At 39.7% G+C, this 23,750-nt stretch overlaps 1 protein-coding gene across 6 annotated transcripts in view; it reads right to left on the reverse strand.

Annotated features, from left to right (window-relative positions):
- Window positions 1-23,750, reverse strand: part of LOC102300554 (AMP deaminase 2) — a 34,540-nt gene that overhangs the window by 9,290 nt on the left and 1,500 nt on the right. For 2 of the 6 annotated variants that reach the window (XM_042228070.1, XM_042228072.1), the window contains 6 exons: window positions 21,083-23,079; window positions 5,333-5,463; window positions 4,950-5,080; window positions 4,304-4,372; window positions 1,864-1,969; window positions 1,371-1,557 (listed from right to left, as the gene is read on the reverse strand). In XM_042228070.1, the coding sequence (XP_042084004.1) occupies window positions 1,371-1,557; window positions 1,864-1,969; window positions 4,304-4,372; window positions 4,950-5,080; window positions 5,333-5,463; window positions 21,083-21,536 (1,078 nt within the window). In that variant the 5' untranslated portion in view covers window positions 21,537-23,079. Of the gene's footprint in view, window positions 1-1,370; window positions 1,558-1,863; window positions 1,970-4,303; window positions 4,373-4,949; window positions 5,081-5,332; window positions 5,464-12,294; window positions 14,245-21,082; window positions 23,745-23,750 lie in introns of those variants that run through there. The other 4 variants (XM_005941435.3, XM_042228073.1, XM_005941436.2 and 1 more) reach the window with 3 other exon arrangements.

A 23,750-nucleotide genomic window follows, 5' to 3' on the forward strand; every position in this document is an offset into this window, starting at 1 on the left:
TGTTTAAACTATGACAATGTATCATTTTAACAAATAATGTGTTCAGTTTGGATTTCAAGGATGCAATACATCTCAAAAAAGTTGGAATGGGCCATGTTTCATGTGTAGCATCGCTGTGTAGCATTAACAGACTTTTGGGTCCCGTTTTTCTCTGACAAAAGATTCAAGCTGCTCAACACTCCTGTGTCTGCTTTGTTGTATTTTAATTAAACGCTGTTACAACTGGTGAAAGGTCTGCACTGCAGACAGACGAGATCAGCACCCAGATTCTTCTAATATGAAGCCATGCTGTTGGATTAGATGCACTATATGGTTTAGTATTGGCATGCTGAAATATGCGAGGCCTTTCCTGAAAAAGACATCAATTGGATGGGATTGTATGTTGCTCTAAAACCTGTGTGTGTGTGTGTGTGTGTGTCATCTTCACATGTGGTTTGTTCTTTGCACAACAGAGCTTTAACCTGCATTTGTGGATTGCACAGTGAACTCTGTTTACAGACAATGATTTCTGGATGTGTTTTTGAGCCCATTCAGTAATTTTCCACGACAGCATGATGCCTTTTTTTGCCTGAAGATTATTCCATTATTCTACGATTGTTGTTTTTTGTTTTAACTTCTATTAATCTGCAAAAAAAACCACTAAACCACAAGTCTGCTTATCTGCCTCTCTCGGACTCTCTTTTTTGAGTTGTCTGCCATCAAATTCAAAATGAGCTAATGTTTTTCATGAAATAGCAAATGTCTGTTTTCTGTGTTCTATTGTGAATAAAATATGGGTTTATGGGATGTGAAAATCATTGCTTTTATTCTCATTTTCAGCATCCCACCATTCTGGGAACTGAGGGCTGTGGCAATGTCCATCAAACCAGAGAAAAAATACAGAAAAAAATCTTCAGGAAATTCAATCACTTCTCTAATCTATAATTAGTATATAATTACTGTTTGACGTCTGTCAGTCTTTTTGAAGGCTGAATGAGCCAATTAGCTTTTGTACCTGTGAAACCTCTGATTTTCCACAAAATCTGAAATGTCATTGTAGTACAGGAAATATAACCATATCTTGGTAGTTTGTAAAGCTACTATTATGAAAGAACTATTATTTACAGTGTAAAGTGGAAATAACTTTGATTTGTAAAGGGTGACAAGGGAACTTGTGATTATTTATTTTGCTGACATTATTGTTCTGCCAATTATTTTCTTCATTATTTGACTGTTTGCCAGAAAATCTCAAGGAACAAGTCAAAAGTAGCTGCTTTTTGTCTATTTATGAAGTCAAGTCCAGCTGGTTCAAGTATGTTTTCTGGCTCCGTCTTTCTAATGAAACCTTTGCTTTTTTCTGCCTAGCTATGTTGAATGTTTGCATGTTTTACCAGCATCTACAGGGGTCTCTGGTACATCTTCATAAATTCCCAGATCCAGAGTCTTCATCCCAAGGTCCTGCAAGGCATGAGCTGTAGTCTTACAAAAGTTCTGCAGGGAACGGTTTATGTACTTCTCCCGGATAAATAGTGCCTTCACAACACACTTGGCAGCATCTACTAGGTCAGTGAAGGGCACCTGGAAATATAAATAGAAATGTCGTGAGCAAGGATGCAAATGAAACAGATTTGAGTATTTTGTTTTCACTCCTGATACATTTAACTGCCACCACCTTGTGCAATTTGTCACTGACTCTCTATGCTCTCATACTGACTGCTAGGGTCTCTAATATTGTCTTTCCCTTGCGGTATAAACTTTGAGGCAACTGTTGTTGTGATCTGACACCAAAAAAGTAAAAGTGAGCTGAACTGGACTGAATTACTTTGCTAACTATTGTTTATTATTTTTAAATCCTGTAAGTAGCGTTCAGCAAACGATTCTCACCCCACACTTTTCCTCTCCAGATATTGAGACCCGCTGGTACTCCATCGGCATTTCTCGCTCCTTAACGGCATCATCAACAGTGTCCACACTTTCGTCTTTCATTAACCTTAAATGATAGAGGAGGGGGCAGAGGAGGGGAAGCGCAACGGCACACAGAGTGGTGAGATGGAAGAAAAGAAAAAAAAAAAAAACACATGACAGGGCAGTCCAGTCAGTCTGAAAAACATTTAGATGACTTGATTTAAAACCTTTTTTTCATGTTGGAGACATTTAAAACATTTATTTATGGTAGATTATCCATTAACTGAAAAAAACAAGACTGGTTTGCAAACATTTTACAGTGGTGAGATGAGGATTTTGTTCTCTTCAGTCCTAGAGATTGAAATCATAGGTATAGAAACGAAGACAAACTGACTGAGCATGGGTAACAATAAGATGTCAGGGTAAAACCCTTAATAGTTAACCCATGAAGCTGTTCAATGACCACAACTCTGTGAGTAAGTCAGGATTTACAGGAAGTACAAGTTTCATTATTGAAGAAACCCAAAATTTTAAAAAGAGGGGATACAAGATGCCCGAGTGCCATAGATGCACTATAGGGAGTTCAGTGACTTTGTTCCAGTAAGAAAAGCAGCTTGCAGTGTTTCAAGGTTTTCTGCACAGTACAGGTCCACAATAAAAGCAGCAGAGAGCGCCAAAGATTCAGATTTCTTGTCTTTAATAAGCAGCAAGCACACAGAGAGCTCTCCTACATCACAAATCAACCTTCAAATACTCTGCCTTTCACGCCACTTCTGTCTCCTATCACATTTGTTCCATAAGATATTGAATCATTGCTACACACTAATTTACCATGTTTGGTAAACCTAGCTCTTTTAATAAAAAGTTAAATAAAAGGTCACTGTAACCATTTCTAAGACATATTAAGTCACCAGCAGGGGCGAGACGTAGTCCATCTCGACGTGGCAAAAGTCACTGCCACTGGTTTTGGAAAAAAGTACTTTCACTGGGTTAGCAAGAACTATAGGCTAGGTATTAATAAATATTATATTAAGGATGAAAATTAAATGTCCACAGGTACAGTACTATGCAAAAGCCTTGAGCAATCCCCTCATGTCTTTATATTTTCTTAGGAAAACTGGAAATAGATGTAGAGATTTATCAAAGCATCCATAAATATGAAAACATTTTAAAGGGGAAAACAGAGTTTGTAAAATCATAATGAGCTTGAAAGTCAATATTTAGTTCGAACACCTTTATTCTTTAACACAGCCTGAACTCTCTTAAGTAAGATTTCCTAAAGTAGTCTTCGGAAATCCAGACTTCTCGAAGGACTTTCGAGGCCAATCTATGACTGAGTGTTCCACCAGTTTTACTGGATTGCATTGTTATGCTGAAAAATGAAGCCGTTGCCAATCAGATGCTGGGTCAAAATCTGATTGAGCTTCTGATTAATAATTCCATTAAATTTTGATAAGATCCAACTCCACTGACTGAAATTCAGACCCAAACTATGACAGAGCCTCCACCATGTTTTACAGATGGCTGTAGAAATTGTTGTTTCTTTCTCCTCATGTTGAAACTTCAGATTAGGAATTCATGACTATATAATATATCCTGCCATGGAGTGTGTATAAATTGGCATATACCACTATTTTCTCCCTGTTTCCTTTCTGTAATAATGTTTTAACACCCACCTCACCTGCTGTCATAGCTTTTAGGCTTTTTTGCCCTCCACTTGTCGATTTTCGTCACAACCTTTATGTACGCCCTGCACACCATCCTGAGATATGCTAAGTTTTAAGTTAATAACTCTTAATAGTTATTAGAAACTATGTTAGCTTGAATTTCAACTGAAGAAATATGGAAGGAATTTTGTGTTTTTATGACAGGCCTCTGGCAACAAAGTGCCTAAAGAATTTAATATACAATAAACAACTTAAAATGAGGTCTTTGCTAAGTTGTCCGTTATATGTAAACTTAACACTGGAAGCTTTTTATGCTTGAACAATAAGCAAGCACAAGAACTGATCTGCTGGTCAGGGTTTAATGGCTTAACAAAAGCCGGAGGAAACATGTCCAGGTACAAGGACTGAACTGAAAACGATTTTACAAAGTCACCAATGGAAGACTTTCAGAAAGCATAGAGACCAATTAAAAAAACAACAACAAAAAAACAAAAAAAACCCACAAAAGCCCCCTCACACACACACACACACACACACACACACACACACACACACACACACACACCTTGAAAGACAAATATTAAAAAAAATAAGGTTTGGCTCAAGACTTCTGCACATTACTACTTTAACCATCTCCGTTTCTCGGAGTATGGGCAAACAAAACAGATAACAGAGATAAATAAAATAACAACCACAGTTAATAATGACTAAACAAAGGATTTAAAAAACCCACTGAGGCAGAGCTCACTCACTCTAGGTCTGCAGCACTGTCGATTTTCATGAAGTCCTGTTTGGCACGGAGCAAGATCTCTGGCTCAAGCCTTGGGGTGATATGCAGCGGTGCAGAGTAGCGTGGGCAAGGCGGGGGGCAGATGGGCACAAGAGGTAGTGAGAAGAAATTAAGCACACAAAGGAAGAGAGACCAGATATAGACACCCTTTCAAAAAGCACTGTGTCTTACACACATATACATACTGTACACAAAGAATTTTAGGTATTAAGTGATCAAGGTCATCTACACAAGCAATTATTATTGGTTAGTAATAGTGAACTCTGATTGGTAAACAGAAACTTGCAGAGGGCAAGTCAGATAATCACCCAATGATCAGCTTAGTGGTGCAGATAGTCAACCCTGGCAATCAAGACAGACCCCACCTCCTTATAAAAGTATGACTAGGCCACGAGAAAAGATGCCAGCTGCTGGCTATCCCAGTTATCCAAAAATTGTGGTTAGTCAGCCTGGGCAGGTTGGGAGCTGATAAGCATGTGTCCTTGAGTGGAAACAAGACTGTGTGTAAAATGCAGGAGGAAAAGGGAAAGCTATAGTTGTTTGTCTCTGATAATATATCGAGTTCGTTTAACGGGCTCTGTATGTGTAGTGTGTTTGCATTTCCTCACTTAATATCCTGGCTGATCTGCCTCTCCAGGCGATGACGTCTTTCCTCCAGCTGTTCGATGGGACTGTCCTCCGGGAACTCATACGGAGCACTGCGCATCTCGCTCTCTGTCATGCTGCGTGTGAACAGCTCCTGGTTGAGGCACAGATTATACCATTTATGGTGTCGTAAAACAGGAAGTCATGTCAATATTTATGCATTTATGGAGATATGGAAGCCACTGAGGCTCTGATAAAACATCATCATATTTAGCTACAAATGAAAACCAAAGGTGAAGGTTGGACTGGGGTGTGTCAAAACAATTTGCATAGTTTGTGTGAGATTTTAAAAGACCACCCCCCTATTTTGTCTGGAACCAATAGCTGTCCAATTTTAAGTTCTTACCTCAGCAATCTCTTTGTACTTTTCCTCCATTGATGTGCGCAGGTCTATTGGGCAGTGTGCGAGAGAAACAGGCGTCCCTGGAAGGGATCGCTGGGTTTTGAGGGGTTTGGGCCCAGATGCACCGCAAAGATCTACAGAAATGCACAGAAAAGTGTTACAGCGTGCGACAGGTATGTGATCTGAAATACTTAAACTTTGTGGGTCATTCCAGGATTTGATAAAGGCAGAGCCAGTAAATAATAAGGCAGTTATCAAATCAGACAACATGGCGCCAACTGAGTATATTTAGGTATGTAGACATGGTTAAGACAACCCCTGGAGTTTAAACTGAACATCAGAGTGGGGAAAAATGTGATTTTAAACATGACCTAGTTGTTGATGCTAGATGAGCACATTTGAGTATTTCAGAAACGGCTGATGTGCTGGGATTTTTGAACAGCTACCTCTAAGGTTTATAGAGAATGGTCTGAAAAAGAGAAGCTATCCAGTAAGCGGTAGTTTGTAAATCATGGCATTCTGTTTTTATTTACATTTTACACAGGGTCCCAAGTTTTTAGATTTTAGATTTGTATTTAAAATTAGTCACAGAGTTTAGATAACCACATAAATTATCATGTGCACGGGACGTGTGGTGTGTGTTTACTGCCAAAAACTCATGGAGGTTCACATACATATTTGGGTACTTTACAGGCCAAAGCTAATTCTGTAGCAATGACATAAGTCACTCTACAAAGTTCTTATTCATTTCACGGTCTGCTAAAAACAGAGACAGACATCCAAATATGCAAGAGTGATGATTAATATCAAATGAAGAAAAAAAGGAAAGACTCTACGTTGGATTAGGAAAGACTGAGAGGTTATCTAAGAGAGGAAAAGTACGACTCTCACAAGCATAAATTTGGCTCAGACATAACAGCTTAGTCTAATGTGGCACTTAGAACTACCATGAGCAAAAAGATTTAAAAAAGAAGAAGAAGAAGAAGAAGAAGAAGAAGAACAGCTCCAAACATGTCTGTCAGCTAAAATCTTGAGTGTGTTATTATAAAAGTAACTGTAGCAGGTGACAGATTTCAAGTCAACCCAAACACTGGCAGTTATCACAACACTGGGCAGTTTTTACTCAAGACGTTACTTTGCTTCCTTCCTTCAGCTGCAAGAACACTGCAAGCAAAAACAAAAAAAACAAGACACAACACTTACCCAGAGGTTAAAATAATTAAACAGGGTGTAACTTTGAGTAGCTATAAAAATCGGGTCGCAGCAGTTGTGTCTGCAATCAGTGATGGGGCATGAAAATACTTGCACAATGCTGTCGAACAAAGGCCAGCTTAGAAAAAAAGACTAATTTTACACACTGTACTTTCATGTGAAAAACATCGACAAACACAATGAGAGTGACACGAGTTGGAAATGGATGACAACATTATTTCACACTAAAACAAAACAACAACAAAAAGGGGTGGGAGAGGTGCAAAATGAGAAAATTCGTGCCTTTTTAGACTCTAATACACTGAAGAAAATCAAATCTACTGATTCTGCGTATTTCCTGGGGGCAGCCAGGAATTTCAGTTAAAGTAAACTACAATTTAAACTTCCGTAGTTAAAAAGGCACAAAACCTCATTCAACCACTCGTGAGGCCTCTGGGAGTGGTGTGTTCATGCTCCTCTATAATTCCTGCCATCATCAGTGACGTGTCTGCCCTGTCACAATTAGTCTCCGCCATCTGCTGTCTGCCTCTAAGGCGGTGGAGTCAGGAAGGAGAAGAGGGTAACTTAGCACAGTACATTAGTATTGTGAAACATTTCATTATTGCACTTTGAAGTGACTCATGGAAAAACCCAAATGTAACTGAATTACGGTGGTGACACAGATTACACTGGACGGAAAGTTTCAAGCCAAACGAGGCTTATTTTTCATTTTAAAATGGACAAACAGGTGACTTAAGTATACAGATGCTCACATAAACAGTCATTCCCAGTATAGTATCCATGTAATCCTCTGGCCTTTCCATAACAGATGACTCCTAATCCAGTACATCACAACTCTATTTATCTCAGTGACATCACTCTGATGGGCAGTACAAACTTTCTACAGACTTCTAATGCAAGTAAACACACCAAAAATGATTGGAAAAAAGAAAAAGAAAAATTGAAGCACAAGCAAGCAGAAAAAGTACATTTCCACTAACTTAGCTAACAACAGTGATATTACTAATAATACTAATTTAAAATCACTAAAACAAATAACATTCAAAATCACAACATGTGCTACACAGTAAAACAACAGCCTAGCCCTAACAGCCTGGTAAGGAAACTGTATTTACAAAGGCCCACCAAGTCATTTAATGGCTTATTTAAAAAGAATGTGAAATTACAATAAGAAATAGCAAGAGCGTCAATTAATAAAATGAAGACGACATTGTTTCTATAATCTTTACACATTTTTAATATTTAAGACTTATGTTAAAGAGGGACCTAAAATCTAATCATGCTCATTTTTCTTGGCAGTATTTTTGTAAGCATCCTTTTTATTTGCTTTGGTACACAAGCACTGACTTCCAGACCAAACATGTCGTTTGCTGTGTGAGCGTTCCTGCCTATTTCAGAGTGAAATAGCTTAACCCTTTCATCTTCATCTTGAGCTTTCTCATAACCCTGGGTAATATTGACAAAGCACTCCATCCTAAGCCTCTGTGATGTCCCTGGGACCTGAGACTGCACACCGCCCACATGCTCGTTTAGTATCTGAGGAGCTGGCTCCTACTCTAAAAGGATCAATGCAGTCCTTCGAGTCTACCTCATCCTCCCAAGTTCTAGCTCTAGATCACACCAAAGAAGCAAAACACAGCACTGTACAGTTTATTCATGAACATATGTCAAAGCAAGAGCAAAATGTAGCAGTTTAACAAAAGTGTGTTTTCACAGCAAAGCAAGTTTGTAAGAATCTAACTTTTCATAAGCCTCGTATTATAGTCCGTCTTAAACAGCCCCACTGGATAACCAAAATTCCTAGTGTCAGATATAATAATAATAATAATAATAATAATAATAATAATGGATTGGATTTATATAGCGCTTTTCAAGGCACCCAAAGCGCTTTACAATGCCACTATTCATTCACTCTCGCATTCACACACTGGTGGAGGCAAGCTATGGTTGTAGCCACAGCTGCCCTGGGGCAGACTGACAGAAGCGAGGCTGCCATATCGCGCCATCGGCCCCTCTGGCCATCTAACATTACAATTCAGGTTTAGATACATTTCTGTATCTGCAAAATATAATGCAGATTGGCTAAGCTGCTAATGCAGGTCCCAGTTGTAAGTTTTTAATTTACAGCTAGCAGTTTGTTCACTTTTCTTTATATGACAAACTTACTGGTGATACAGACACATCAGGTCTGGCTCTGCCACTTCTCTAAGGCTAGACTGAAAAATTTGTTGAGTGGTTAAAGGAGATTTTTCACTTACATCAAAGCTAATTCACTGTCCTAAGAATTCCTGTTTTGTTTATCATCTGCACAAGCACAAAGAGGCAATACAAAGTCCTACCAACGACATCATTGACGTCCTCTGATTTACAGGTTGCATTAATGTACCAAGATATGCAGCAGTGTGCCAACAGAGAGAGGGAAGAAGACTTCATGATAGCATTGGCTTGGCTGTTTTATAAGGAGGGAAGTGCACTCAAGATCTTCATTAAAGCCTGAGCATATACACATTGCATTTTGGTGAATGACACTAAATGAAAAAGTTTAGCTTAGCTTTGTTTGTTTATAATGAAATTAATTGGCTCTCACTAAGTCCCTGAAAATCCCAGACCACCACAGCTGTTAAAGGCAGCACATTAAAGGCAGGAAAGTCCCAGTTAGCTCACTGGCCTCTGAATCAGGACTGCTTTGTATCAAATTCACTATGTTACAGCTCTTTTCACAGTAGGTAAGAATATTCTTGCTGAAATGCTGCTTAACATGTTTTCAGGTTGAGTAACTACAAGCTGCAAATAGTTGGCCTAGCTTAAATGATGGTGCTTAACTTGAGAACTGGTGATGGCAGACATCAATCTGAATCTTTGTGTTTTGGAATTTTATAACTTTATCAGTTTATTTGATAAGAGACTCGGCAGAACTAAAAATGTACTTGATTTGCTAAAATACCACATCTATCTCCAAATCTCATTTTAGGTGTCACTATAATGATAAACAAAGCTTTGCTACTATTTCATATACTTTATTTCATTTATTCCATTCTTCTCTGTAACTTATGGGCATTTCTGTCAGGTTCACTGATTATCAAGCTACCAATTGCATGAGACTGCACTAAAAACAAACCCTTTATGTTGCATCTCTGCTTTTTGTTAGTGCAGCATAAAAGAGGCAGTTATCACCTTTAGTCAAAGGAGGCTGAAATAAACCCTCAAATGAACTTCATTTCTGGTACCCAAAAGACAACTGATCATTTCAATCACATCTCATTTATTTCATTTAGAGTTTGAATCTTTTCTAAAAGACAAAAACTGTAAAATCTCGAGCATTAGAAATTGCCACACTGTCTCAAAGCCTCTTAGGAATGAAACTAAGGTGACTACAATTGAGCTAAAGTGGAATTTTAAGTATTATACTTAGCAAAATATGTTTGTTTCTCCTCTCTATGCTGTTTTTTGACCTACCTATATTTGAAACAGACACACCCTGACATAATGACATGAATTTAAAAGTGTGTCTACCACTAACTGCAGCAACCTTGCCAAAACGCTTTTCTTGGTATTTTCTTGCTCTTTTGTTTAACTGGTGCACATGTCTCTGTTGATGGAGTTTGGCTGCATACATATACACCTTATATGGTCAAATATCAGAGAATAACTATTTTTCTGCAGCAAGAGTCAGTTGAGAGGCCAAATGACCCTCTGCTGAACAATGCAGTGAAGGCATATGGACCTGCATCTCTGCAGGGATCCATGCTGGCTATGCAAAAATTAACAAAAATGTGCTGACTGAACAAAAATAATAATATAATGACAATTTTCTCAGAAGTATAACAATATATGCTCAAATTCTCTACTGGGCATATTTGTCACCCCATTAAGACAGTTATATAGACAAGACATTAGAAACACTTTTAAATGAAATTTAAAGTACTGTGTTGAGTACTAAAAACTCCGCATATAGTAGAATGATCAACTTTCTGATAATGTCAACAAAAACTAAATATGTTTCTTACAGATTAAGCGCATCAATTAGTTGGGTCAGGCCCTGAAATCAGCTCAGTCCCAGCAGACTAGCTGATCTCAGCATCAGGCATCATCTCATCTGAGCTGATGCACTGTACTGCATTCTACTGGCACACAGATGTTTGTAGAGCACTAATGTAATGATAGCATATTTACAACATAATATGACTATGCAGTTAACCTACTAATAGCTGAGCGTGCTGGCCATGTAAAATCAATCAGCTTGCAAATTTTAAACCAAAAAATAAGTATGTATATAAATTAACTAAATAAAGGTTGTCATTATGCTGTGTATTTCTACTCTGCAATTTCCCTGTTGGTAACATGCTTGGAATGCCACAAACACGACAACCAGCTGATTCACGCAGAGTCAGGCAGAGCATAAACAAGTAAATAAATAACTAAACATATGGAATGATCGGGAAATCGGTTTATCTCATGTGTCTAAAAGAAAAAAAAAGTCTAAATATTGGAATGTCTGAATTGTAGTTTTAAATCGCCAAATAATGGGATCAGGCATACAAATCCTATGTCAGTTGAGCTCAATTCAATGTCCGGTGCAAAGACAAGGGCACCAGCCTGGATTACTGCATCTGTAGCTCCACTGTTTAGAAACCTTTACTTTGCTTTAGAGATTACACTGAGAGGGAAAGTAATGACACAGGCTTCATATGTTCCTTAGCAACTACAGATGAGAATAAATCTCTACTTTGGACCTTAATCTCCAAAATGTAGTTTCAGTACTCAGCCTGCAGAAGGAAACAAACACAGATGATGAAATTTTCCAGCTAACTACTGCCTGCAAAAAAGCTTTCTGAAGGACCCTTTTTTTTAACATAATGAAGGTTTGCTACAGAGATAACATGTGTCAGTTCACGCATAGAAACTAACAGGATCATTCTCAGTTCTTTCCCTTGCTGTGTATAACATAAACAGCCTCTAACAGAAGATTGAAACATATCTAATAATCCCCTTCGCATACAAAAATAAAGAAAACAGATACCAGCTGTTCTCACTAAAGCACTGCCCTTACAAACATCGGGAAGGTAAACATGCTCAGGTGGGTTTTTAAGCGAGTATCTGCTGACACTAACCGCCTGAGGGTTTCAGTGTTAATGAAGGGGCAAATCTGAAAAGGATGTTTGTTTTCTTCTAGCTACAGTGGCACCTGTTCAGCAACCGACACACTGCTGCAAATCACCTCTTTACTTCACTGCGCACTCTTGAGAGAATGGTTGCTATGAACTGTATGCGTTTTGTTTTTAATCAACTCACACTGAATAATTTGCCCAATTAATCAAGCAGGTAACAGTACTGCACTATAGTTAGCTGTAGCAGACAGCAGCAAAGACTAGATGCCCCAAATATTCGACCACTGCAACATCCAGAGCCTGTTAAAAACAAAAAAACAAAAAACTGAAGCATATTAAGCTTTGCAAAGATCACCATAAGCAACACACCGGTTTGTTTATGCTCCTTACCTCACACTTATCTCACACTCATGTACACATTTCCCCTCACTGTCAGCCTTATGCTGTCAACTTATTCCAATACACAACAACTGTTGTTTACTTGCACCTCATCTGTCACGATGAGCTCGTTTGTGAGGTATTTTGGGAGCGATAAGTATCATGCTTAATAAGAACTGATGAAACTTCTTTTAACACACTATTCACGTTTACAGGCTTTACATGCTAAGGTACTGTTTTGTATTTAAATGCCATAGATTACAGTACCTCTAGCTCCCTGTCTTGTCCTGTTCTCACAGTCTCCGTTACGGTCGCAGTGGCCTTGTCTGAGCTGTGGTGGGATGCTGGGACATGTAACTAGGCCTGGGACGGCCGATGTACCCTCCCCCGCTGGTACAGTGGAAGAGAGAGAATGACAGCAAACAGAGAAAAGAACGCTCTCTCCAGAAACCAAGCCGCTCTAAGACGACATCACCCAGTTCTCCTCCTTTTGTCTCTCCTTTCCTGCTCCTGCTGTAACTGCCGCCACCTTCAGTGTGCTGCAGAAGCAGTTCTCTTTTTTCTTTCTTCTCCTCTTTTCCCCGATTTTGTCTCTGCCTCTCTCTCAGCTGCTTCCTGTACTACACCGGTTTACTGTGCATGAACAGCAGAGCCTTCAAGCCCCCGGATTTAAATACTGGGTTGGATCATACCACGTGGCAAAAAAAAGGGGGAAGGACAAGCGTTAACCACTTCATGCTTCATGCATTGAGCTATAAAATGGAGGCGGCCCTGGATAAAAAGCCACTCCTACTTTACTTCCCTTCCCACCTCTCATTCATGAACACACAGCTTCAGTCATGTCATGACTGTAAATGATGTTATGAATACCAGTATTAAGAAAATCTAATAAATGGAAATTTATTATTTCTGTACAAACTGCTTTTCTGATGCTCATTCACTGCTTCTTTCTAATTTCTGATTTTATTTTGTCCTTCAGAGCTGGACGACTTTTAAAGAGTGGTTTTGGAAGTTCAGTCTTGTGTTTGTGATTGAAATGTTTATTTGACTGCAAGTGTAATTTATCCTTTTGTGTATCCAACTACTTTATAGATGAGAACACACAGTCAGCAGCAGGATAAGGTTAATTTTTATACTGCAGGTTTGTGGTCTCCTGAAAAAACAGCAAGGTGTTTGTTTGTTTTTTGTGGGAGTAAATTTTAAGGCTAAGTGAGATGTTCAAAGGGATATGGGGTGGGTGTGGTTCTTGTAAAGACTGATCTGTTGTTTGACTGCCAGTCAAAAGACTGAACAAAAAGTACATTACCGGTAACTGGAATTAATGAAAATAATCCTTGGATGAAAGAAATCACTATCTTCTCCTAGGCATGTGGAACAGTCTTGAGGAAACTTAAATAGAAACATAAACATTTCCCAGGGTACCGTGAGTGCCAACATCTATATGACATATTTAAAATACTTTATACATATCCCTCATTATATTCATCATCATACATCATTTTGGTGCATTTGACAGTTTCATTGAGCACTGAATAGAATTTCAGATTACAATATACCCATAGCATCATTTTACAATGATCGTAGCATGTGTATATATGTTTATCTCCCACCCACGGGTTTGCTATTAATAACAGCAGTAGTAGTGTTAATGGTATTGTCATGTGACTATGTTAGTCACTGTGGGCTTTGAATGGGAGCAGGACACACAAACAATCAATCACTGTTAGGAATCACTAAGTTCATCTCCCCTATAGTGCTTCTTAAATGTTGTAAAATGAGTGTTAAATACTCCTTTGTGGACCAATGTACAGGAAAGAATTTTTTAGTTTAAGTCACTCAGGTCAAACCTCTGTGGCAGCCATCTTGTTTTGCAGGTAAAGAGGAAGCCCGCCTCAAATGCAGCTCTTGTATAGGATGTGGCAAGTGTAGAACATTAATTGAATTTATTCAAATAAATGTAAACAGATGAAATAACAAACAAATGTTTGCTTTATATTTCATTACTGACAAATAATTGATAATGTGATCATTGTGATTCTGTAAAAGTTAATCTTCTTTGTTTTGAGTGATATGTTCTGTTTTCCCCACAACACCTTCCTGTGTAACAATCATTTAATATGTTATAAATTGTGATGAAGTGTTTTGAAAGACTGATGAGAGATCACATCACTTCTTCACTACCTGCCACCATCGACTCACTTCAGTTTGCATACCGGACTAATCGTTCCACAGACGATGCCATATCTCACCTGCTCCACACATCCCTGAGTCACATGGACACTGGCAGAGGGAATTATGTTAGGATGCTGTTCGTGGACTACAGTTCAGCATTCAACACAATAATTCCCTCTAAATTTTTCACCAAGTTGAAGGATTTAGGACTCAGCTCGTCACTGTGTCAGTAGATCCTCAACTTCCTCACAGACAGACCCCAATCAGTAGGAAAACAAGTCTCCCCCTCCATGTCACTCAGCATTGGAGCGCTTCAGGGCTGTGTTTTAAGGCCCCTGCTGTACTCACTGTACACTTATGACTGTGTAGCCACATCGGACACCACCTCCATTGTCAAGTTTGCTGACGACACTGTTGTTGTGGGCCTGATCTCCGACAACATCGAGAACGTCTACCTGGAGGAGATTAGGAACCTGGAGACCTGGTGCCAGGAGAACAACCTCCTCCTAAATGTCAGCAAGACTAAGGAGCTGATCGTAGACTTTACTACAAAGCAGGTGAGGAATTATGAGTCCTGATCATCAATGGCATGCCAGTGGAGAGAGTGGACAGTTTCCAATACCTGGGTGTCCACATCACTCACGACCTGTCATGGTCCTGCTACATTAAAGCCCGCCAGCGTCTCTTATTCTTCAGAAGACTTAGTGACTTCCATCTGCCACTGAGGGAGCTTAAGAACTTTTACTCCTGCACCATCGAGAGCGTCCTGACGGCAAACATCTGTACCTGGTATGGGAACGGCACCAAGCAGGACAAACAAGATCTGCAAAGAGTGGTGTGCTCAGCCGAACGTATCATTCGATCAGAGCTTCCTGACCTGCTGTCCATCTGCACCAAGTGGTGCAGGACTAAAGCCAGGAAGATTACGATGGACCTCTCCCATCCCAACAATGGACTCTTCTCACTGTTGAGGTCTGGGAAGCGCTTCCGCTCCCTTAAGGCCAAAACAGAGAGAATGAAGAGGAGCTTCTTCCCCCAGGCTATTCGGGCTCTGAACCAGGTGTAGGACTGAACTCTCCCACAGACGTTACATTTCCACACGCACTCTGGTTTTTCTTTTTGCACACTTCTTATAATTTATAATTTCTTTTTATTAATAATTTCTTATGTAAACTATTTTGAACATTTTTACTGTAAATTTCTAAGTTAAAATCTGTAAATTTTTGGTAGTAATCTGTAAATATTAGTGTCAATTCTTACTGTCATTTAATGGTTGGGCAATTGCACAGCAATAATAATTTCACCTCATGTCATACTGTGCATGGTTGTGTGTGTGTGTGACGAATAAAATTTGAATTTGAAATTTGTGTTTGTTATATAATCCAACCTGAAGCACAGATGAGGAGCCTCTTATAGAAGTCTTCAAAAACCTTTAATTAAATCAAGCTGATTCTCCTTCAGAATTATTCAACTCAACTGCCATTACTACTTGCTTGTATTGTCTTTTGCACATTCTCAGTCTTACTATTTATATTTCTTTATTATTTTATTTTGTCTACCTGTCCATGATAACCTAATAGGACTTAAGCAACACGGTTGATGGAGTTCAATATTGCAAATTTAATACAGCAAAAGTATATGAGATTTATTTAGATGCTTGAATGGAAACACTCCAACTGTTTGGAGACTTGACGGTTAAATTTCTTGTACAAATAGGTGATATCTCATCTTCATGAACCTATCAAGAAGCTGACTGAGGAAGTTATAAATGTTATGAGAGTAAGTTGACCAGTCCTGATTTATTTGACCTTCGGGCCTTTGGCTTGTGGAATATTTCCTTTGACTTTCTGTTCTGAGCTTAAAAACAAGAAGGACATCCATTGTAAACAACAAATGGCAATGTGTTCTGCCACTGATTGTGTTACTACAACAGAATCATTTAAGAGGCTTGCTGGCTGAAACCACCTACAGCCTTGTGTGAATTAAATTCAGACATACTATATGTCCAGTGGTTTTTGTTAAGTCACATTTCTCACAAGCACTGAGGTATGTTTTCTTTTTCAGCCCCAGCTTGAGTTTTTCTGCAGTTACATCATCTGTTGTGTTCTGCAAATCTCTTTCCCTGGAGACTAATTAACAGCACAGGGGAGTCGCTGTGCATTATTTTTCACTCCCTTTCTCCCTGAAGAAAAAGAGAGCTGACACAATTGCACAAGCATTCCCGTGTGAATGAAAGAGGGTGAACATGCAAATAAAATTGCTTCCCAGCATTTGCGCTGCTGTTTTTGTATCCCATCCCCCCCGTCCAATGGGAATCTTCTCAAAACAATAAGTTCTCTCTGGAGCCTGAGACACCGAACTGTGCACAAAACATGTTGCATACCCACAGCAGCACATGTAAACACTAATAGTCACACACCAAAAAAGGCACACGTATTCACACCATTCAGTTTGACCCTCTGTGATTATCCAGACCACAGTTGTTGTTGTCACCGCTGTCAGTGCACTTCTCACCATATCGAAATATCTAAAAGGAACACTGTGTCATTTGATAGTGTCAACATATAACCCTCTGCAGTTAGCGCTGCTCGGACATCAAGAGCTCACAATTCCAACCCTGAGACAAAAACTGTGTGAAGTATCAAAGCCAGAGACAATAAAGGGACTACTGCTTCCCTGCCATGGCTAAGCAAGAAAGCTTTTGATCTGTTTCCATGCACATTGACTGCTCTCTTTGCTTTGGAGTGAATGAATTGCGCACTGTTGAAAACTCGCAATTCTAGCTGTGATTTAGTGTCTTGTGTTGCTGGCAGAGCTTCCACAAAAGGATGTTATAAATACAGCAGTTTGATTAAAGATTAAACTCTGGCCAATTGTGCACTGTTTGCTTTAATGACTAATATTTCTTTACTGTATCAACTAATGGTTGCAAACTAAAACAACTGCGACTAACCTGACTCAGGCTGTATAGCGGAATCTATTTTTTCGAAGCAAGAACGAGTTGCGGTGTGATAAGAATATAACAAAAAAAGGAAAAAGTTCCTATTATATGTTCTGACATCAACTAAAGATGAATAGTTTAACATGAAGATATCAGAAATGTGGAAAACTGGCCAGCTGTCAGACTGAACAAACGACTTTTCTATGTGTGAGACGACCAACGAACTGGAATGTGAGAAACATCAGTGTGGAGTTGCAAGTGTGAGAGTATATTCCTAATTAAAGTTTAGAACATGATCTGGAGAATCATCAAATGAACAGGAGGGGGTGGGTGAGAGATTCAATGAGTCACTGAGGTCAAAACACAATAAGAAGTCAGTGAAGGACTGAAACATCAGCTGATGCTGCTTCATGTGTGATCGAATGAGGTGGATTAAATGAAAATGGATCTTCATTGGAAGCCACGACAAGAGCAGAGACAGACCAAAGTAGCATGCTTAACTGTACTTAAGCACTGAAATACAACCCATCATAACCATCTGTACAGCCTGTCAGCCAGCAGAGCACCCGAGTGAGAAATGGTAGAGTGGAAACAAACCAATCTTCTGTGTGTTTCTATGTGAGTGTGTGTCTGTTCCTGTCTAGCTATCTTTGTGAGGACCGAAATTTGCATTCTACTATACTTGTGAGAACCAGCAGTCACTTGTGAGGACCAGTGAGTGTGTCCTCACAAGTTTGAAGGCCTTTTTGAGGCTGAAAATGTGGTTTTAGTGTCAGGGTTACAATTAGGTTATGGTGAGGTTTAGGGTAAGGGTTAGGCATTCATTTTTAATGGTTAGGGTTAGGGTAACCATTATGTCAATGAAGGTTCTCACTAAGATAGCTGAACGGGGTTGTGTGTGTCTGTGTGTGTGTCTGTGTGAGTGGAGTGGGTTGCCTGGACAGATATTATGATATCAGTCGCTATCTGGTAACAACAGGTGGGCCTGTTGTTACCAGATAGCGACAGGCCCACCTGTTGGTGTGACAGTTTTCAAGGCCTCACTTCCTACCTCTCCAAAATCCCTTTTCCAGGACTGAGACGCTCCCTTTCTAACACGGGAAGCAGCTGAGCTATTCATAGCAAAAGAAAGCCCTGGAATTTTCCACCAAACACAGAGCAAAGTGGTCCTCAGTCATGTCTGAGGGCAGCACAGCCACAGACCGGAGACCCTAACAACCAGCTGCTTGTTTCAAACCGATGGGCTGCCTTGTATTTTCCCAAGCCTCCCTCTAGTGGTTAAAAAGAAAAGCAAAGAAACATTTTTAATATTGAATATTAAAGTGTAGAGCAAAAACGGAATAAAAATAATCTGTTTTTTTCTAAACAAATTCACTTTAAATTGAAGCTATTCAGCGTATTCATTGTAGGAGTGACATTGAAAAACATGTTACACTGACATATGTCTGTGAAGGTTCTCAGTCATCCAGGTCATCGTAGTTTTCTTTGCAAGCTCCTTTGACATGTTACACTGACAACTTTTCAATAGGAGATCAAAACACAACTTCTGGTTTTCTCCCAGTATTTGCTTGTCACGTGTTTCTGTCTACTGCAGGGCCAGAGCGTGGGAGTGAGAAGAGGTGAACAGGCACGGTGCTTTTCAGTCAGCTGGGTTAAAGTCCACAGGGAGACGAGTAGATATGATAATGATTCAGTAAGGACTACAGCAAATCCCCTCAGGGGTAACGGCACAGAGCTCACGTGACCTGGGGTAAGAATACACATAAATTGAAGACAGATGCACAAGAGACATGCTGTGACACAAGCAGTATATCTGCTTAATAATGAACCAGAACAGGAGACAGCCAGAGTCTTGGAGGAAATACGGTAACCATCCAACTGCAGCATGCAGCAGGATGTGTAGAGAGTATAAAAGATACAGATTAATGTGGTGCCCGCAGGCCAGTGGCCACCCATTAATAACCGATACAGTATTTTGGGGGGGTTCGAGGGTACAGTGCAATTTAAAAACAAACAAACATATCTTTTAGAATAATTAAAAGAACTGACATAAATGGGTACTAGAAATACATTATCCAGTATTATATAGATGGCACAAAATTAATGTTAAATCCAGGTAACAAGACAGCAATCCCCACACCTATGAAATGCTGAGCTGACAAACAATCATACATACAAGAGACAAAAATAACTGCCTCGACAAAAGCATCAAGCTAGACAACCAGACAGCCTGCAGGTAAAATGTGCAAAAGCCTGTATGAAGTTAGAGCCAAAAATAAAGATAGAAGGCTGCATACAGGAAGAAGAGCGCTGATCCAAACTGGTGAGAGGAATTCCCTGCACTGCTCTGGCAGACACTTTAATAACCTCCACATATCACGTCATAGAACTGGGCATTACATATTCTGCTTTATGCCAGAGTCCAGTGGGAGAGCTGCGGAGCCTACAGGCAGAGGCAGTTTCCTCCAGGAAGCTGGTTGGTTAATCAATGTTTACACCAGCAAATCCACTCAAACCATTGCATAAGAGAACTGTTTCAAGTATGCAGGGGTGCATCAGTGCTGGAGAGATGTGTTTGGTGAGAGGGGAAAATGTGATAAGAGAACTATTTCTGCTGAGGTTACAAGAAGAAACAATGCAAATATTGAGCTTCAGTCCATGACCTGACTTTGAGAACAGTCGTTTAGAGGCAAAAATAAAAATGTAGTCAGATGGACCATAATGGACCATATTATCAGACTGGGAGAGCACAAGGCTCAGCCAAGCGGCTAATTGAGAGGACTTGAATGACTGCATGGCTGGAGAGACCTATAAGTTATTTATTACTGCACCAAAGACAGGCGTCCTCAGCAAATACTGTAAGGAGTGTGTCAGCGTGAGTTACTCCTCAGGATCTGCTGCTGCATCCCTCCAAATGCTCGACTTTTGTGCTGTGCAGCACCCTGAGGAACCAATTCATTTCACATATAAATTGCAGGTCTAACTTGATTGTTTCTCACTGGAAAGAGCAGTTAACATTAAAATCAAAGATAATCATAAAAGCACAATAATTTTTGTCTATTCCATCACTCACACACACAAAATGTTAAATGTGTTGTTTTCTTTTATCTGGGATGCTGAGAGAACAATCTAACAGAAACTTGTAATGAGAGAGAGCGTTGCAGTTGAAAGATAAACTGATACCACTGCTCTGTGCAAAGCTGATAAACTGTAGCAGAAACTGTGCAAGGTGGTCGGGTAAATAGGCCCACAAACTCCTCACAATCCTTTACAATCTGACAATAATACACAGACAGTCAGAAATGTGTATACAAAAAGCGATATTCACTGTGCAAAAGAGGACAATAAATGCACATTACACTGTCACACTCATCTGCAAAACATTAACTTCACAAGTTAAGCAAAGGCTGTTCATCGGTGCCTCGTTATGACAAATGATACACTTAACCTGAACTTTACCTTCTTATCAAAGTACACACTATTATTTTTTTCTTTTGCACAACCTTGCTGGACTTTACACTGTTATCTGGCTTCGAGAACCATTCATGTGTGCTAGTCAATACTTTCTGATGTTTCATACACTATGTAATCGTCCGACTGAAAAAACTAGAATAGCAATTGTTAAATAATCAATTTCATCTGAAGTTTTGTGAAAATGTTCTTTGCAGTTAATCGATTCAGCGAGGTGTATTACACACAGAAGAGCACACATGCTGAACGTATCCAACATGGGTGGAAGCTTCAAATCAATTTACAGGCGGAAAAAAACTAGCTAGAGTTGCAGAATTCTCCACTTCCCTCTCATTGCTCTTTGTGAGCAGCATGAATTCTTAAATACCATTGCACAAGCACATGTGTAATTTTCTGACTCCACATCCACGTAAGATGTTCCCCCATTTCTTCTTTGGGACCCCCCAAACCCACCCTTTCACCCACACTCACCAGGGCTGGTGGTGCTCTGCAGGCTCCCCCTCTTGTGCATCGGGGATTTAGACTTAGGCTTCCCTTGTCCATTTGCAGCATTAGAGGAGGAGGTGGAGGAAGAAGATGACATCTTGCCGCCTGTGCTCTTGTTACTAGTCGAGCACAGTGGGTCAGAGCATTGAAGTGGCCAGCAGGGGGAGAAAGGAGCACTAGCTCTGATGCTGGAGCTCTGTCTCACAGTGGGACAGCGGGACGGTAGGACCCATACTGGGCCAGGCGAAGCTCCTCTGCAAAGTTGGCTCCTCCTCCCAGTCAGCGGCGGGTCAGCAGGCACACTGCACAGCGCCGAGTTGAAAGACAGCCCAAGGCTTCCCCAACTCCTGCTGGGGGCCATCGTCCTCGGTTGCCTTAGCAACCAGGGAAGGAGCTTCCTGTAGGCAGCACAGGGAAAAGCGGCCACAGAGGAGGGCATTGGAAATCAAAGAGTGTAGCTAGCATGTCAGCTAGCAAGCCAGAAGACCAGCTGCAGCTGAGCCAGCTGAGCGCCTAGGTCAGCGAAGGACAAAAGTTTTTCCACTCTTCTAAAAATAGCAGCTAGATAGATATCATTAAAACATGCAGTGTATCCAAGAGAAGCAAAAACAAAGGATCGCGATGAACAGCAAGTAACTAAAAAAAATAAATAACAGAGAAGGTACTCTGTGGATAAGCACGATAACCAGCTCACCAATGAGCTCCCAGTCTTCTTTGCTGGAAAATTCTGAGGGGAGACGGACAGCTTACACACACACACACACACACACACACACACACACACACACACACACACACACACACACGGTGGTCCGCCTGACATGGAGTATTATAAATAGTGACAGCTATTGCCCAGCTAGAGGCTGTGGTACAACCTGTGACAAGTGCAGTGCATTAATGACTCGTTGTCACTTACTTCCTGTAGCTGAGGAGCAAAATTACAATACATCATAAACTCTTTTAAAAGTTTAGCAAACACACAAGCATCCAAAAGTCAACACAGCAGGTCAATGATTTAAAAAAATCTTAAATTTTACTAGTGTTCATGCTCTCAATACACACATCACTAAATTGCAAACTAGAGTGTTTTCTGTTGAAAGTTTCACAGACTGGAAATTTACACAGTTAATAATCACACTGGTATATTTTATAAGTTCAATACTGCATATTTTATGCTTTAGTAATGTTAATGTCACTGCTAATTTAGCTTTTAAACACAATGCTGAATCAGTGATTGCAATTATTCAACTTGAGAATTAAATTTCAATATTCTGTAAATCCAATTCTCCAAAACTAGGAAGAAACTATATTATGGACCAGAATAGTCATACAAAGAGAGTTGTTAAGAACAGGCAAAGAGCCCCATCTAGTGGCATGAAAACTGTATGCAGCTGGATGAAAATTTCTATTCCTTCTTTTCAAAAGTTTAAAAAACATGTGTGTGAAAAGTTTTTGCTTTTTACATGGTAAAACCTTTATATCTAACAGTTACATCCAAGTAACTCATGTGATAGTAAAATATTCAAGTGTATCTAACCAAAACTCTAAAAGCAAAACGGAAACTGATAAAGCTTTTAAAAAAAGACTAGTACATTGTACAACAAACACTTAATTTTACAATATCTTTAAAAGATAACCTTATTTGGGTACTGAAGTGGAAGTGTCTGCAAAGTAAGGAAAAAATAAAAGGTTATATCAGGGTTTCTGCAGGCTTTTTCCTGAAAGCTCACCCAGGTTTTAATGACACTGCTTACCATCTGGTGCGGCAGCACCAGCAGAAAAGCCTAAAACACACAGGCCCACTTTTGAAAAGGAAAAAATAAATAACTAACCCGATGAATATCTTAACTACTTCGCAAAATACAAATTAGTCATATTCTTAAAGCCTCATCAAGAAACAGAAAGCAGTCATAGTACCTGAAAACTCTCCTTTGGTTTTCTCCCTGCTTCTGCTGCTTGGTCAAGCCTTCTGTTTGCACACCCTTTTGTTAAAAATGAGACCAGTGAGCATATATCTGGCTGCTTAGGAGATTTTTCCCCCACTTATTCAGACCAGTGCTTATGAAATGCAACATTTTGTTTACCAAGGCCATACAGGAAAAACCCCTAGTGTGGTCACATCTATTAAACAGCATCTTGACAGTGTACATTACACAAAATCCTGCTGAACAAAGTAACATATTTTCAAATGAGCTAATATACACTTTGAAATAGTCTATACTGGTATTTTCTATAATAAAATACAAACAGGGCATGTTTTTATTAATAGCACTGCTTCTTCTATTGCCAGGTCCCTGGATTACCTTAGTCTTTTCTCCCAGTTTCCCTTTCTTAACAATGGCTTAGTGACAGCCACCTTTTTGATGAGGCTTCAGCAAACAGTATATGGATCAAATGCAGGGTCAAATGCATCTTTCAAGTCGGGTCTTTGCTGGATTTTTTATTTTTAGCATATCTTAAGAACACTTTCAGATTGTGTCCATCTGCTGTAAATAGCTCTTTAAGTCTCTTTGCTTATCCTCCATTAGTCTAGTTTTTTAAGGATGCACAGCACATCATGCCAACATATGGCAAGTTTTCAGTGAATACGATTTTTAGGGCTGTCAAACTGTGAACTAATTATGTGTTTTCATGCCAGGTTGCCGGGGGGGGG

This window comes from Haplochromis burtoni, unplaced genomic scaffold (genome assembly GCF_018398535.1).
Source record: "Haplochromis burtoni strain Fernald_Lab_line unplaced genomic scaffold, NCSU_Asbu1 Contig_300, whole genome shotgun sequence".
Lineage (NCBI taxonomy): Eukaryota > Metazoa > Chordata > Actinopteri > Cichliformes > Cichlidae > Haplochromis > Haplochromis burtoni.